Below are 14795 nucleotides of genomic sequence, written 5' to 3' on the forward strand. Positions count from 1 at the left end.
CACTCTCCTACCTGCTTGATATGATTTTGCCATTCACCTTCCGTCAAATCTCCCCCTCTAAATTGAAGATTCAGGCAAAGCTGCTAGGATTCACAGATCCATGCGTCTCATATCCCCATTATTACTCTATTTTATCCACCTCTGTTTTGATGCCCTCCACAGTAGCTACACCTTTTAAAAACCCTCTCGCAACATCATTTTAGTGCCTCACAACCAAACCACAATTTGTATAACTCTTTTGGCACAAATAATTGAACATCGGAGTTAATGATTTTGATGTTTGTAAATGAGTGTTTAGTTATGTTGGAAGTCCTCAGTGGTGTTGGCTGGAGAGGTTACATTTGGCTTCCTCTTCCTGATTTTATGAACAAAATTGATGGACATTTAAGCAAACAAAGGTTATTATTCCCCGGTTTCTTGATATAATGCTGATAAGCCCCATGCATGTTTTTTGACTACAATGTTATATTCATATTTGTTGTAATATTTTCTTTTCTATTCCTAAGTGGAAACGCAAAAATGACCCTGATGTTACAGTGGGTTGTCTTCATTGATTTTACGCTGCAAATTGGGTTGAGGGAGATTCGGTTTAAGTGGCTGTGGGGTTCTTGAATGCAGTTAAACTATTAGTCAAATTCCTCTTTAATTTCGTGTGATTTGGACACACATTTCCTTTATACCAAGTAGAGGTTGTAAAATGGACGAAATGAGACTAAGTTTGAACCATTGTCATGGACTCATGGATAAGGAAATGTAAACCACAACGATGTAGTTAAAGGTAACAAGCAAGGGAGAGAAAATTTGACAGCTGAAAGCCAAAGCCTTAGAGTGCGAATATTTTGAGCCGTTGTTCGCAACTTCGGAAGCTTGTCTCTCCGAGGCTAAGCTAATTAAGTAATTTTCCAAAATTTATTTCCGTTGCGACTTGCGAGCCGCCGAGTCAATAGCGTTAAAATAATAATAATAATAATAATAAATCCTGGAGTGCCACAACGGCTAGTTTTCAACTCTGGGGCTCTCGTTGCAGTTTCTAATTGTAAGGGGGAGTTCAGATTTGGATACGCATATGAACCTACTGGAGAAGAGGAGAGGAGGCCCATTTTTGGTTTTCTCGTTTAGCATTAATCCAACTATCAATTCGATCGATCTGAAGTGGAACGGATTAGATACAGCTTCCTGGAGTGGTTTGTTGGTTGTTGGTCAGTGATCAATCAACCTCTCTTTGTGACTTGAAAGGAGGACAGAATGGAAGAAACTTCAGATGCAACGACACAACGGCAGCATCCGGCAGCACCAGTCCCGCTTCCGCCACCGGCCCATCGTCGTGCCAAGTTGAGGGTGAGAGAGGTGAGCTCTAGGTTCATGTCTCCTCTGGTGGCTTTCAACGCCAACCCAACTCCCACTCCTACCCCTACCCCGGCAGCGCCTGAATCCCAGCGTTCTAAATCTGTCAAGAGTCGGCAGCCCCAACAGCAATACGAGCTGGAACCCCGTTCAATAGATGAGAACTGGGTTCCAGAGACCGCTAGGAGCTTAGACAGTAGCACTCCTCTGGCTCCAGGAGGAGGAGGACGAGGAGGATCAGCAGCACACGCACATCATCAGAGTGCTAAATCCTCTTCATCTGCACCCAGAAAGCAACAGCAACGGCAGCTGCAGCGAGTGAAGCCTCCTTATAAGGAGAACGATGCCAAGACAGAGTTGCAACAACCAAGACTTGGTAGCGGAAGACCCGACACTCCAATCGTTGCTGGAGCAGACAGAGATAGGGATAGAGATAGAGATAGGATTGTTCCGTCCAGATATAGGCTCGCTTCCCAAAGCCTTCATCGCCCATCATCTGCCACCAATTACTGTGTGAATATGAATGGTGGTGGTGGTGCGCCAGTAACGGCCTCCGCTGCAGCTAAACTATTACGAGAGGCCACTTCAACTGACCACCCTCTAATTGATTCTTCCTCAAGTCGCACTGCCTTTGGCGTCCAGAGTAATACGAACAACCGGATGATGCCTCCGGATTTGCGCTCTTCCATGCCGGAGGTAGATGTTCTTCCAACCGTGTCAACCAGGTGGCAGCATGTTGCTAGAAGCTTCAATAATCTACCTGTTGCCGAAATATGTGATAATGACTCCAACTCATTAAGGTCAACAACCTCTCCCTGTTGTCGTTCTCTGGTCAATTTGCCACAATCCAACAGTGAAAATCCATCATCCTCCTCCTCCCCCTCAGCTTGTCTCAGTAAAGCTGGTGATCCAACAGCTTCCAAAACTCCCTCCAAAACCTCCTTGACGAATCAGGTGGCAACTCTTTGTCTGCCTTCACATCTGTCATCACTAAAACAGGGAGCAGCAGCGGATGCTAGAAAAGGAAAGAAACTATTTCATCACCAAGATGATGTAAAGCATGCTTTAAAGTTGCTGTACAACCATTACTTGCAGTGGCGTTTCGCTAATGCAAAATCAGAGGTCTCTATGCTCGCTCAAAAAAAGGAAGCAGAGGTTTGTATATTTGACAATGACTAGAGTTTTCGTAGTAGCTTAAATGACTCTAGATTTGCTTATCTATTTAAGCTTTGCCAACAATCCTGCAAGTGAACTAACTTTGTGTCTAATGTTCAAATTGGAAACTGGCTTTGATGTCACTGTCTGATTGTTACTATATCTCGAAAATGGTGCAGCAGAATGTGTTCTGTCTTTGGCTTGTAATTTTACGTCTGGAAATTGTGTTGACCCTTTTTACCTCTCCAGTGCGCGTCATGGAGACCAATCATCTTTCTCTTTCTTTTTCATTTTTTAATTTCTGATCGATTCTGTTTATAAGTTTTTTTGTCTATAAGTGAGAGTATTAACCCTTATCTATATTTCGCATGCTTCCCTCTTTGAGTTAACTGTTGCCTGATATTTGTTTCCAACATCCAACTGTCATTCAATCAGTCATCCTGCTTGTGGTTTTCTTTTGTGCAGGGGCAACTGTTTTGTCTTGGAAGCAAGATTTCGCAGATGCGTGAGGTGGTGAAGAATAGTCACATCGAACTTAATCGATGGCAAAGAATAAAAACTTTATTAACAACAGTTGAATCGCAGGTAAGGTTGCTAACTGAAATTTGTTTATGAAAACTTTCGAGCAAAATTTGTTTCCCCTCCAAATTTAGACCCTGTTGTGTTGAGAATACTGTTTCAATCTATAAAATTATCTTCAAGTTGTAAAGCTCTAGATAGATTTGACTTGTGATTTTCTTTGGAGCTACATGTCTTACTTAGTTCAAGAAAAGAATATTGTCATGAGATGACAAATCCTAAGGTTAACTTACAGTTTGCAAATCCTTCATCATCTCATTTGGCCCTCATGAAGATTCATTTGTGAGAAACATGAATACACTCGAAGGACATTCCACCAAATACAAGCCTATAATAGCACAACGTACGTGAGCTTGAAATCTTTGATATCACAAACTATAAAGTCCAAATAGCTCACGGTAGCTTAAGTGGAGGAATTGGCTATCACTTCTCTTTGAGTCTTTAAAAGCACACACTGGCCTTCGGTGTGGGGGAACCTTGGCCTGCAGATCGGAATTGTGCGTAAGCAACCCCAAGCCGCTTTAGGATAAGTTTCTAATATGAATATTGCCCAATGCCGCAGGTAAAAATTTCACAGAGAGAGTAGCCAAATAACCATAAAAGATAGATGCATATAAAGTTTGGAGAGACTAAAATAACATTGATGCAGAAGTAAGGAAAAACATCTACAAGTAGATCTATCTTGTCTGCCGAATTTTATAGTTTCCACCACCAATTGATGATGTTTGCAGTTATCATCAAAAACTTCTGCAATGTACTGTGATTCATTCATTTTGTTTTGTGCAATTAAGACCACCTCATAATATTTAGACTACCAATCATACTGCTTCAAGTGATGCAGACAATTGAACATTATACTGATTGATGTGCATTAGGAATTTAGTCCCTTCAGTTGGCTTAACATGCAAGTCAGATGTGCATTTAGTGTTATAGTGCCTCGAGATTTGCAAATTATCTGGTGTTTCAAGACACGGAAAGCTAGTAGCATGCCAGATTTAAGTTTCAGAGTTTCTAATCTTTGATGATTTTACTTCTGGAACATGAAGTTATGAGCTACTACTTTGCAGTTGTGAGCAGAGACTTGAAATCATGAAGCAAAGAACTTTGTCTCTTTATCTTCATAAAGTGTTTGCCAGAGATACAAATGAATGAGTTCGTGGAAATAAATGTATTTAGCATTCTTGCCATGCTGTTCTTCCAGAATGAACATGCAATATGATTGAAAGACTTCAAACAGGAAAAATATTGGAACTCATGTTTAGTTTGGAAGTACCTGGAGAAAGGAAACATTTTGTTTGGGCACTATATTTCGTTAATTTATTGTGCTCTTCAACTCGCCTTCTTGTCTTCCGCGTTGAAGTGTCCAATCTTCTTCCTTCGGTCTCAATTTCAATATTTGTAATCCTCCATGTTCAGTTGATGTTTCAGAAACAGGTTTATAGCTATGGGCCCAATAATCACTTTCCAACCACTCGAGTTATAATTGTTTCCTGAATACAGCCTAAAATTGCTCACCACATTCTATTTCAGATGCCATATCTTGATGAATGGTCTACTGTGGCGGAGGATTACTCGCATTCTTTATCAGGTGTCACGGATGCTCTACTTAATTTGTCTCTCAGACTTCCAATCAGTGGCGGAGTTAAGGTGCGATGTGCTGTTGCATATCCTTATAATTATAACATGTGACTGTAGTAATTGGTCACATTTATCAATTTGTGTAGCGAATCCCAGCATCAATGTGAATTGTGACCAAAACTTTAGCTGCAGGTTGACTTAACAGAGTTGAAGGAGATCTTGGACTCAGCTGTGAAGGTGATAGAATTGATTACTTTCTGTATCCAAAGCTTCATGGTGAAGGTATGTGGAAGCAGCAAAATTTTTATTGTTATACAGGAAACAGTAAGTTTCCACTAAATGAAGGCCACAAATGAATAAACTTGCACCATATACCCCGACATACTTCTATGGCCCACTTTCCCGTTCAGGGGAAAAAAACTGTTTCAAGAATATACGTGCTTGGGGCTGTGCAAACGCAAGCAAATTCCAGAGTTGAAAAACCATTTTCCTTCTCTTTTGTTTTTGACAGTATTTCGAAATTTCTCTCTCTCTCTCTCTGCATGAGACCCTTGACTTTCTTCCTGTACTCGTATATTTGGGCGCATGTAGGCGGAAGACATGGAAAGCTTAGTTTCTGAACTGGCTAGGATTATGGGTGGAGAAAGAGCCCACACCCAGGAATGTGGAGATTCCATACTGAAGGCATATGCATCACAGGCATGTCTCAAAAGTTTTATGTTCTTCAATTAAATCCAATATTTTAGATGATTTCCAATATGCTTCTTTTGAGTCCCGTGGACATAACAATCCTTCATGAACTGCGTCACTAATCCTCAATTTATCTTAGATTTGGAGTAAGATAAGGAAAGAGTAAAATATAACAGCATTAAGGAGGCATGAAATGAAATAAAGCGCCCGGTTTAATGTAAAGCAATAAGCGAACAAGAGAAAGACATAATTAGTTGAATTTAGTTTGGTATTAGGGAAAAAAGTGAAGGAAAAAGTTAGTTTCAATAGGTGTATATGATTGTTGAACTTGCTATTCAACATTTTCAGGTCGAAGAGTGGAGCCTAAGAGGCCATCTTATTCAATTTCTTGGGCGTAAGAATCGGCAGCAGCAGAAAAACTCTTCACAATTCCCCTAAACGCGAAGTGCGAATATTTATTGTGAAATCATTTTTATTCTTTCAATTAAGAAAACAAAATAATTCTCAGTTTGAAATTTATTTACTGATCCTACGCCAACACTGTATGATACTGCTATACCGAATGCATATACCAGTTTGTTCGTTCTCTTAATTATCTTTTGTAGCACCTTGTTGAGCCGCTAGATTCGCTGAGCGTTAGTAAAATACCGAACAAGTATAATATTGGATGTTATTTCGTATGCATACTAATATGAATTTTTTTCGAAGTACGTTTAAAAAAATCGTAAATACTAGCTGCAGAAATATAAGGCGTGCAAGATTACACATCAATTTATAATGAATATAAATATATTTGAAAAGTACAAGTTTTTTTTTTTCATATATCCCTCTGAGCTGCAGCAATCATTTTGCCTTTAGCAGTCATTTTTCTTTCCTCTTCTGCTTGATTCTCAATCCCCAACCATCCTACATTCTGATCTACATTATCTTCATAATCCTCTTCCTCCATCTCATGGTCCGAGTCCTTACCAGAAAATTCCCGAGCTAGCATCTGAATTGCAACCATTGTTATCTTCAGATTCATCATTTACACCTCCCTCTAAAACATAGTCATCATCATAATCATCCTCCTCATAATCAGACCCATTTGTAGCCTAAAATTTCAGGAAAAGAAACCTCAATGTATAAATCAACACGCCTACCATAATCTAGATAATCTTCATAATAAGAGTATAAGTCCTTATCATGCCAAAGCCTGCGAAATCCAAACTCTTTATCGCCGTAGGCCCTCGCTTCATTTTCAAGCATTCTATCCATCTCAAACAAACTAATCCTAGTCACTTCTACATAATCAAACACACATATTTTCCCTCCCTCATAATGTGCATCAGGCCCATTTATACATTTTCTCCAAATATAGCACCTCATGGTGATTTTAGTGCTACCATTTCCTATATTTTAAAAGGAATAATTCAAAGAGTTAAACGAGAGCACACATCACTATTCTGTATGTAAGAAAATGAAGACATATTGGTCAACGTCAAATTAATACTAAGGGTTTAATACTCCAACAAAAATCACTTATAAAATGATGATGGCAATGCAAAAAAAAAAATTGATATTTTAGCTACAGTTAACAAATATTGAAACATAAAAATGGGATACATAGTAGATTATACTCTGGATTAAAATAATTTTTGTAATTTTTAGGAGAATCCATTGTCCATTTGCTTTAACACTCCCAGATTTTTCAGATGATAAATGATATTTTGTTACTTCTAATTTCATCTTCAACTCAATATTGATGTGAAAATTACAAGAGGACAGTCGTATTTACTTACCGTAATTTGGGGGTGGCTCATTATTCAATTCTTTGCTTCTGATAGACATATCGGTTCACGTTGTTTGAAAATCCCCACAATCTACCAAGTTTTTTCAAAATTTTGGAGCCAACTTGAATTTTTGCTGAAGTTCGATTCTTAGGTTTTCTGTTAGAGAGCGAAGAAAGAGAGACGAAACACAGATACTATGTGCTGTTTTCTTGTTCTTTTATTTTTTAAATGACTCATGTGATGTTATTTAGTCCTTAGGTTTTTTTAATTACATTATTAGTCCTTAAACTTAGTATTAGAATGGTATTTGACATTTTTTTGACAATTTTTTATACAGTAGTGGCCAGACATATGGCTGACTTTTTTTGGTAGCAATTTGGGAAAAAATCGTCAAAGATACTAAATGTGCTCAAAATTTGAAAGTTAGGGTTTAGGGATTGTGTGACGGCCCCACCTCCCCCTAAGGCGAACCAAAGGATTCGGCGGACAGCCTGTCCAACTCTCGCCGGGACTCAGTCGTACCTCAAACAAACCAAATTAAATCCACAGGAAAGAGTATAACAACAATCCAAAACTTAAAGCGAAACTTATATACATTTCTATCTCAAAAGGAATTACAAAATCAAATGTACGAAAGTTCTCAATTCTTCATACATCCAACCCTTGCCAAATGCTAGGGCGAGAACCATTACAAAAGGATCAAAAGAACTAGACTAGACTAGTCTATACAGAGCTCTCGTCCTTGCTCACATCCCCTGTTAAGGAAAACAAAACTAACGGAATGAGTTAGAAGCTTAGTGAGGTTCCAAACACATAAACAAACAAACAGTTCAATACATTAACCATAGATAGCAAGTAATTCAAGAAACATGACAATATAAAGCGATAATAACATTCATTAAAAAGATACGTGCTCACTTGGGGCCATTCATTCATTCAGTCATTCTTCTTTTATTTCCTTATTCCTCCAATCGTTTGAAAAATGCATTTGATAAGTAAAACCCTTCTTTTACATTGACATTCGTTCATTCATTTCATTTTACCCCCTCTTGGACATTGGCCAGGCTCCACCAGACTACAAGGTAATACTCAAGTATACCAAACGTTCACCCAAGGTCACTAAATCGCTCGACCGAGTCCGCTTCTGACTTGAGTCGATCAGTAACGAAGGGCAAGGCCCAGTTCAGCCAATAGGCTTACATTCATGCACATGTAATTATTCAATCATTAGAAATTTCACATTCATTTAGGTCGAGTGCGATAAAGTACATACTCGCCTAGAAAACTTGTTTGACAATCATAGAACGCATTTAACATGTTATCAATCATTCATAACAAGCCATATAATCAAGAAAACATAACGAACAAGAAACACTCACCTATTAAGGCGAAATAACGTCCAGAATATCTTTTTGGGTAACACTCTCAATCATCGATGAACCCTAAGGTTAATCAAGAAAAAATATTACAATTCCTTCAGCAAAAATTAGGTGAATCGAAGACAATTCAAATACTACTCGTACAAAGTATAAATATGATATTGGAAGTGAAAAGAGTACATTTAAATCAAAGGACATGAGTAAAATATTTGAAAAACTTATGCTCGCTCGTAAAACTTTGAAATATATATTTGAGTCGAAAAAATGAAGAAAACGTATTTCTATTAGCCATAAATTTCATTTTTCCAAGTGTACAAGTTTCGGCCAGATTCAAACTTATATACCTCGATAAACGAAGGCACAAATATTCTAGATGGTTCATATGAGATTCGCTCTCAAATCGTTACCTAATTCTCGGGTGTAAATTTGGGCAGCACGTCCTTTGTATTTACCTATTTCCAGCCATTTATGATTTCATTATTTTCCTCAATCAATCCTAAAGTCATACACAATATAAATTCATCACAACAACCGTTCAATAGGTTCAAAGTCATTCAAGTACAAGATTTAGTTAGGAAAATGACCGAAAATGAGCTTTAAGTTAAGAAACCAAAAAGGCAGATTCACCGCTACTTAGCGTATCGGACATAACCGAAACTACGCTTATTGGATTGAAGTGCAAGTTATACCGTTTCGAAGCTAAGACAGAGAGCTATAACTTTGATGAAGACTACTTAGTCCAGTTCTGTGATGACCCCACCTCCCCCTAAGGCGTACCAAAGGGTTCGGCGGATCGCCTGCCCAACTCTCGCCAGGACTCACTCACAAGTTCACGCGACTCACGTACATACGCATCCATGAACAATAAATAACATCCACGATTCAAGCTTATAATATACATGGATAAGAAACATGGTACAAAGTCTCGATATACTCAAACTAGTTCAAAGCGTATACAATCCAAGTACAAAACAATCCATTCGAGGAATAGCTCGAGTACAAGTCAAAATTCAAAACAAAATCAAGAGCAACTAGACTACGCTAGCCTTTACACGTCTCACGCTTCGCTCGTACTCCTGTAAGGAAAACAAACTAACGGGGTGAGCCAAAGTTCAGTGAAGTTTCCAAATATCAAATTGGTCAACAAATCAAGTGATAATAAAGTAATAGTGAAATAGCGAGCAAACAAGTCAAATCAGGAAAATAGTACTTCAGCTAGCCAAGTAATATCAGGTTCACATTCACATGCAAGGATACAGTAATCCATATCACGGCTCCATTCCAGCTTGGTCAAGTGGTAGTTGACACTCCGCCAACTTTCAAGTCATAACAAGTCCAAAATAAAACTCCACTACACGCCAATCTCCGTCCACCAATCAACCCCCTTTCCCGGGCCCGCACGTCACACTAAACATGGGTGGTAATACTCGAGTATACCGTTTAGTCGAGGAGATAACACTCCACTCGACATTACAAGTGACCCAGGGTTTGTTATCTAATCGACCAGGCCCTGGCCGGCTCGACTCGATTAACTAGCCACAGGGTTTCTGGAATTCCAAGCAAGATATATCTCAAGTACATGTAGAGCAAGTCAAGTGTAATCAATAGCAAGAACAAGTCATATTAGGGCAAGTGCGGTAAAGTATACCCTTGCCCTATCATTCATTTTCATGTAATCATACAAGTCAAGTAAGGAACACATGTATCAAGTACAATTGAATATTTGGAAGCACTCACCAAAATATAGTGTTTCAAGTATTCACGTTCAATTATACTCCAGACTTGGAGTCCAGATCTGCGATAAAATCCAATTTGAGAACTTTGAAACACGAGTAAGATTCGAAACTTAAACGTTCCGTTCATTAAGAATCAACCAATTGAAATTCATTTGAAAGACATTCGTGAAACACTTGCTCGCTTTTCAAATCGTAAGGTTTTGTAGCATATATACTTGGCAATATCACTTGAGTTGAAAGTACAAGGAAAACAAGTTTACATTGGCCCTTATGTCTTTTCCTCAAGGGTACAAGTTCGACTAGGTTTTACTATATAACCCTCGATTCAAGAGAACCAAAGTCCTAGATGGCTCAAGTACTAGTCGTCTCAACTCGACCCAAGTCGCAAGGGTATTTCTATAGCCCTCAAACGTAAATTCGGGCAGCATGCCCTTTGTGTTTACCTAATTTTCAGCCATTTATAGCTTCATTTTTACTCAATCCAACCCAACATTGTACACAAAACAAATTCATAACACAAATTCAGTTCAATAGCCATTCCATAGGCTCATAACAACACACGAACAAAGATTAAGCTAATATCAAGTGCGAAAATGCAATTACAAAAGACAGATTTGACGGGTTTTACGAAAATAACATATCCGAGGCTACGCTTATTGGATTGATACGCAGCTTATACCATTTCGAAGCTAAGGCAAAGGCCTACAACTTTCATGAGATCACTTAGTCAAATTTTCAATGTAACCTGATCAAATCCCCAACTCACATAACCTGGTTTCAACTATTCGGCTAATCAACCGCACTGCACTCAAACGACCATATCTCAGTCTACCAAGGTCCATTTAAAGCGTTCTTGGTGGCGTTACAAAGCTAAGACAAGGCACTGAAACTTTCATGTTTTAACAAATGACTAAATCCAAATGGATTATAGTGAATAAACTCAACCAAAAAGACTAAACTGTCCACGCGGAACTCTGGAAAGTGACCTAGATTAGCAAGGGTATTTTCATATTTTTACAAGCTACGTTACTCCGATTGAGCTGAAATTTTGTAGACAGATATAAAATACCATTATCTACAACTTTCATGTTTTAACCTAAGGCCAATTCGGCCTCTAACATGAGGTTACAAAACCGGGCAGAAAAAGGGGGGAAAATTTTCCAGAATCTGGAATTTTTTGGTCTTCAATGAAACTTTCTCAAATTTCTTATTCCAATCACTACCAAAGCCCCTTACATAAACTTATTTTCAACATATGCAACTATACAACAAGTGTAGACAGAAATTAATCAAACCCTAACTTGTTTATTTCATCCAATAATCATCACAACCACTTGCATATCTTGAAATCAAGCCAAAACTTAAGCTAAATAACATCTTAACGCAAGATTTAAAAGATCAAGGACCATGATCAGATTTAATACCTCAAAGACAAGTTTGGATGAGTGATAATCCACCTCCTTTGAAAATTTCTAGTTCCTCTAGCTTCCCAACTCACAATTAACACTTTAATCAGTTTGGAAATTGATTTTCTCACTTGGTTTGGCTAAGATTCAAGAAGAAAGAAGTTTTCTTTTGCTCTCCCTTGCTTTCTCTCTTTTGGTCGGCCAGCAGCAGAAAACATGAAAAGGAAAGTGCAAAATTGGAAATAAGAAGGTTAGTTGCTCTCTTGGCCAAGAAACTCTAGGGTGGCGACACTTGTCGCCACCACCACCTTTCATTTTTCTCTTTCCTTTTCCTTGTTATTTTAGCCTCAATTTTCGGTCAAAGGCAGCTGACAATTAAGAAGATATTTTGCTCAAATATTAATGAGCTTGTATGGTAAGAAAGTGGTGGTCAAGTGGTGCGTTCAATCGGTAGTGCGCGGGACCGGCCGGTTCGCACCGTTTTTCTTAAAAACACACGTATTAGGGTTTTTACTTCCTATTCACCAACCTTATCTCATTTCTCCTAATCACATATTATTTCTCACTTAAAAGTCACTTTTAATCACCAAATTTGATCCTTGCTCCATACCGAAAATTCATCCAGCGAAAAATCGCGAAAACTCTAATTTGTCCCAATCTTGGAAACGAAAAGTGAAACCCTATTTTCTAGGTTCATCTGCACTTATTGTTGAACAATTGGATAGCAGGGCTTTAATAAATAATAATTTCAAATAAAAGGCATTTTTGAGGGTTTAGGGTTTAGGGTTTAGGGTTTAGGGTTTAGGGTTTAGGGTTTAGGGTTTAGGGTTTAGGGTTTAGGGTTTAGGGTTTAGGGTTTAGGGTTTAGGGTTTAGGGTTTAGGGTTTAGGGTTTAGGGTTTAGGGTTTAGGGTTTAGGGTTTAGGGTTTAGGGTTTAGGGTTTAGGGTTTAGGGTTTAGGGTTTAGGGTTTAGGGTTTAGGGTTTAGGGTTTAGGGTTTAGGGTTTAGGGTTTAGGGTTTAGGGTTTAGGGTTTAGGGTTTAGGGTTTAGGGTTTAGGGTTTAGGGTTTAGGGTTTAGGGTTTAGGGTTTAGGGTTTAGGGTTTAGGGTTTAGGGTTTAGGGTTTAGGGTTTAGGGTTTAGGGTTTAGGGTTTAGGGTTTAGGGTTTAGGGTTTAGGGTTTAGGGTTTAGGGTTTAGGGTTTAGGGTTTAGGGTTTAGGGTTTAGGGTTTAGGGTTTAGGGTTTAGGGTTTAGGGTTTAGGGTTTAGGGTTTAGGGTTTAGGGTTTAGGGTTTAGGGTTTAGGGTTTAGGGTTTAGGGTTTAGGGTTTAGGGTTTAGGGTTTAGGGTTTAGGGTTTAGGGTTTAGGGTTTAGGGTTTAGGGTTTAGGGTTTAGGGTTTAGGGTTTAGGGTTTAGGGTTTAGGGTTTAGGGTTTAGGGTTTAGGGTTTAGGGTTTAGGGTTTAGGGTTTAGGGTTTAGGGTTTAGGGTTTAGGGTTTAGGGTTTAGGGTTTAGGGTTTAGGGTTTAGGGTTTAGGGTTTAGGGTTTAGGGTTTAGGGTTTAGGGTTTAGGGTTTAGGGTTTAGGGTTTAGGGTTTAGGGTTTAGGGTTTAGGGTTTAGGGTTTAGGGTTTAGGGTTTAGGGTTTAGGGTTTAGGGTTTAGGGTTTAGGGTTTAGGGTTTAGGGTTTAGGGTTTAGGGTTTAGGGTTTAGGGTTTAGGGTTTAGGGTTTAGGGTTTAGGGTTTAGGGTTTAGGGTTTAGGGTTTAGGGTTTAGGGTTTAGGGTTTAGGGTTTAGGGTTTAGGGTTTAGGGTTTAGGGTTTAGGGTTTAGGGTTTAGGGTTTAGGGTTTAGGGTTTAGGGTTTAGGGTTTAGGGTTTAGGGTTTAGGGTTTAGGGTTTAGGGTTTAGGGTTTAGGGTTTAGGGTTTAGGGTTTAGGGTTTAGGGTTTAGGGTTTAGGGTTTAGGGTTTAGGGTTTAGGGTTTAGGGTTTAGGGTTTAGGGTTTAGGGTTTAGGGTTTAGGGTTTAGGGTTTAGGGTTTAGGGTTTAGGGTTTAGGGTTTAGGGTTTAGGGTTTAGGGTTTAGGGTTTAGGGTTTAGGGTTTAGGGTTTAGGGTTTAGGGTTTAGGGTTTAGGGTTTAGGGTTTAGGGTTTAGGGTTTAGGGTTTAGGGTTTAGGGTTTAGGGTTTAGGGTTTAGGGTTTAGGGTTTAGGGTTTAGGGTTTAGGGTTTAGGGTTTAGGGTTTAGGGTTTAGGGTTTAGGGTTTAGGGTTTAGGGTTTAGGGTTTAGGGTTTAGGGTTTAGGGTTTAGGGTTTAGGGTTTAGGGTTTAGGGTTTAGGGTTTAGGGTTTAGGGTTTAGGGTTTAGGGTTTAGGGTTTAGGGTTTAGGGTTTAGGGTTTAGGGTTTAGGGTTTAGGGTTTAGGGTTTAGGGTTTAGGGTTTAGGGTTTAGGGTTTAGGGTTTAGGGTTTAGGGTTTAGGGTTTAGGGTTTAGGGTTTAGGGTTTAGGGTTTAGGGTTTAGGGTTTAGGGTTTAGGGTTTAGGGTTTAGGGTTTAGGGTTTAGGGTTTAGGGTTTAGGGTTTAGGGTTTAGGGTTTAGGGTTTAGGGTTTAGGGTTTAGGGTTTAGGGTTTAGGGTTTAGGGTTTAGGGTTTAGGGTTTAGGGTTTAGGGTTTAGGGTTTAGGGTTTAGGGTTTAGGGTTTAGGGTTTAGGGTTTAGGGTTTAGGGTTTAGGGTTTAGGGTTTAGGGTTTAGGGTTTAGGGTTTAGGGTTTAGGGTTTAGGGTTTAGGGTTTAGGGTTTAGGGTTTAGGGTTTAGGGTTTAGGGTTTAGGGTTTAGGGTTTAGGGTTTAGGGTTTAGGGTTTAGGGTTTAGGGTTTAGGGTTTAGGGTTTAGGGTTTAGGGTTTAGGGTTTAGGGTTTAGGGTTTAGGGTTTAGGGTTTAGGGTTTAGGGTTTAGGGTTTAGGGTTTAGGGTTTAGGGTTTAGGGTTTAGGGTTTAGGGTTTAGGGTTTAGGGTTTAGGGTTTAGGGTTTAGGGTTTAGGGTTTAGGGTTTAGGGTTTAGGGTTTAGGGTTTAGGGTTTAGGGTTTAGGGTTTAGGGTTTAGGGTTTAGGGTTTAGGGTTTAGGGTTTAGGGTTTAGGGTTTAGGGTTTAGGGTTTAGGGTTTA

At 39.1% G+C, this 14795-nt stretch overlaps 1 protein-coding gene across 1 annotated transcript; it reads left to right on the plus strand.

Annotated features, from left to right (window-relative positions):
* Positions 1-24: 24 nt before the first annotated feature.
* Positions 25-5938, plus strand: LOC140003792 (protein ENDOSPERM DEFECTIVE 1-like). Its single transcript, XM_072065103.1, has 6 exons — positions 25-2499; positions 2965-3084; positions 4609-4725; positions 4849-4938; positions 5248-5355; positions 5695-5938. The coding sequence occupies exons 1-6, from the start codon at positions 1246-1248 to the stop codon at positions 5782-5784; spliced, it is 1779 nt and encodes a 592-aa protein (XP_071921204.1). The 5' UTR covers positions 25-1245; the 3' UTR covers positions 5785-5938.
* The last annotated feature ends 8857 nt before the right edge of the window (positions 5939-14795 follow it).

This window comes from Coffea arabica, chromosome 9c (assembly GCF_036785885.1).
Source record: "Coffea arabica cultivar ET-39 chromosome 9c, Coffea Arabica ET-39 HiFi, whole genome shotgun sequence".
Classification (NCBI taxonomy): domain Eukaryota; kingdom Viridiplantae; phylum Streptophyta; class Magnoliopsida; order Gentianales; family Rubiaceae; genus Coffea; species Coffea arabica.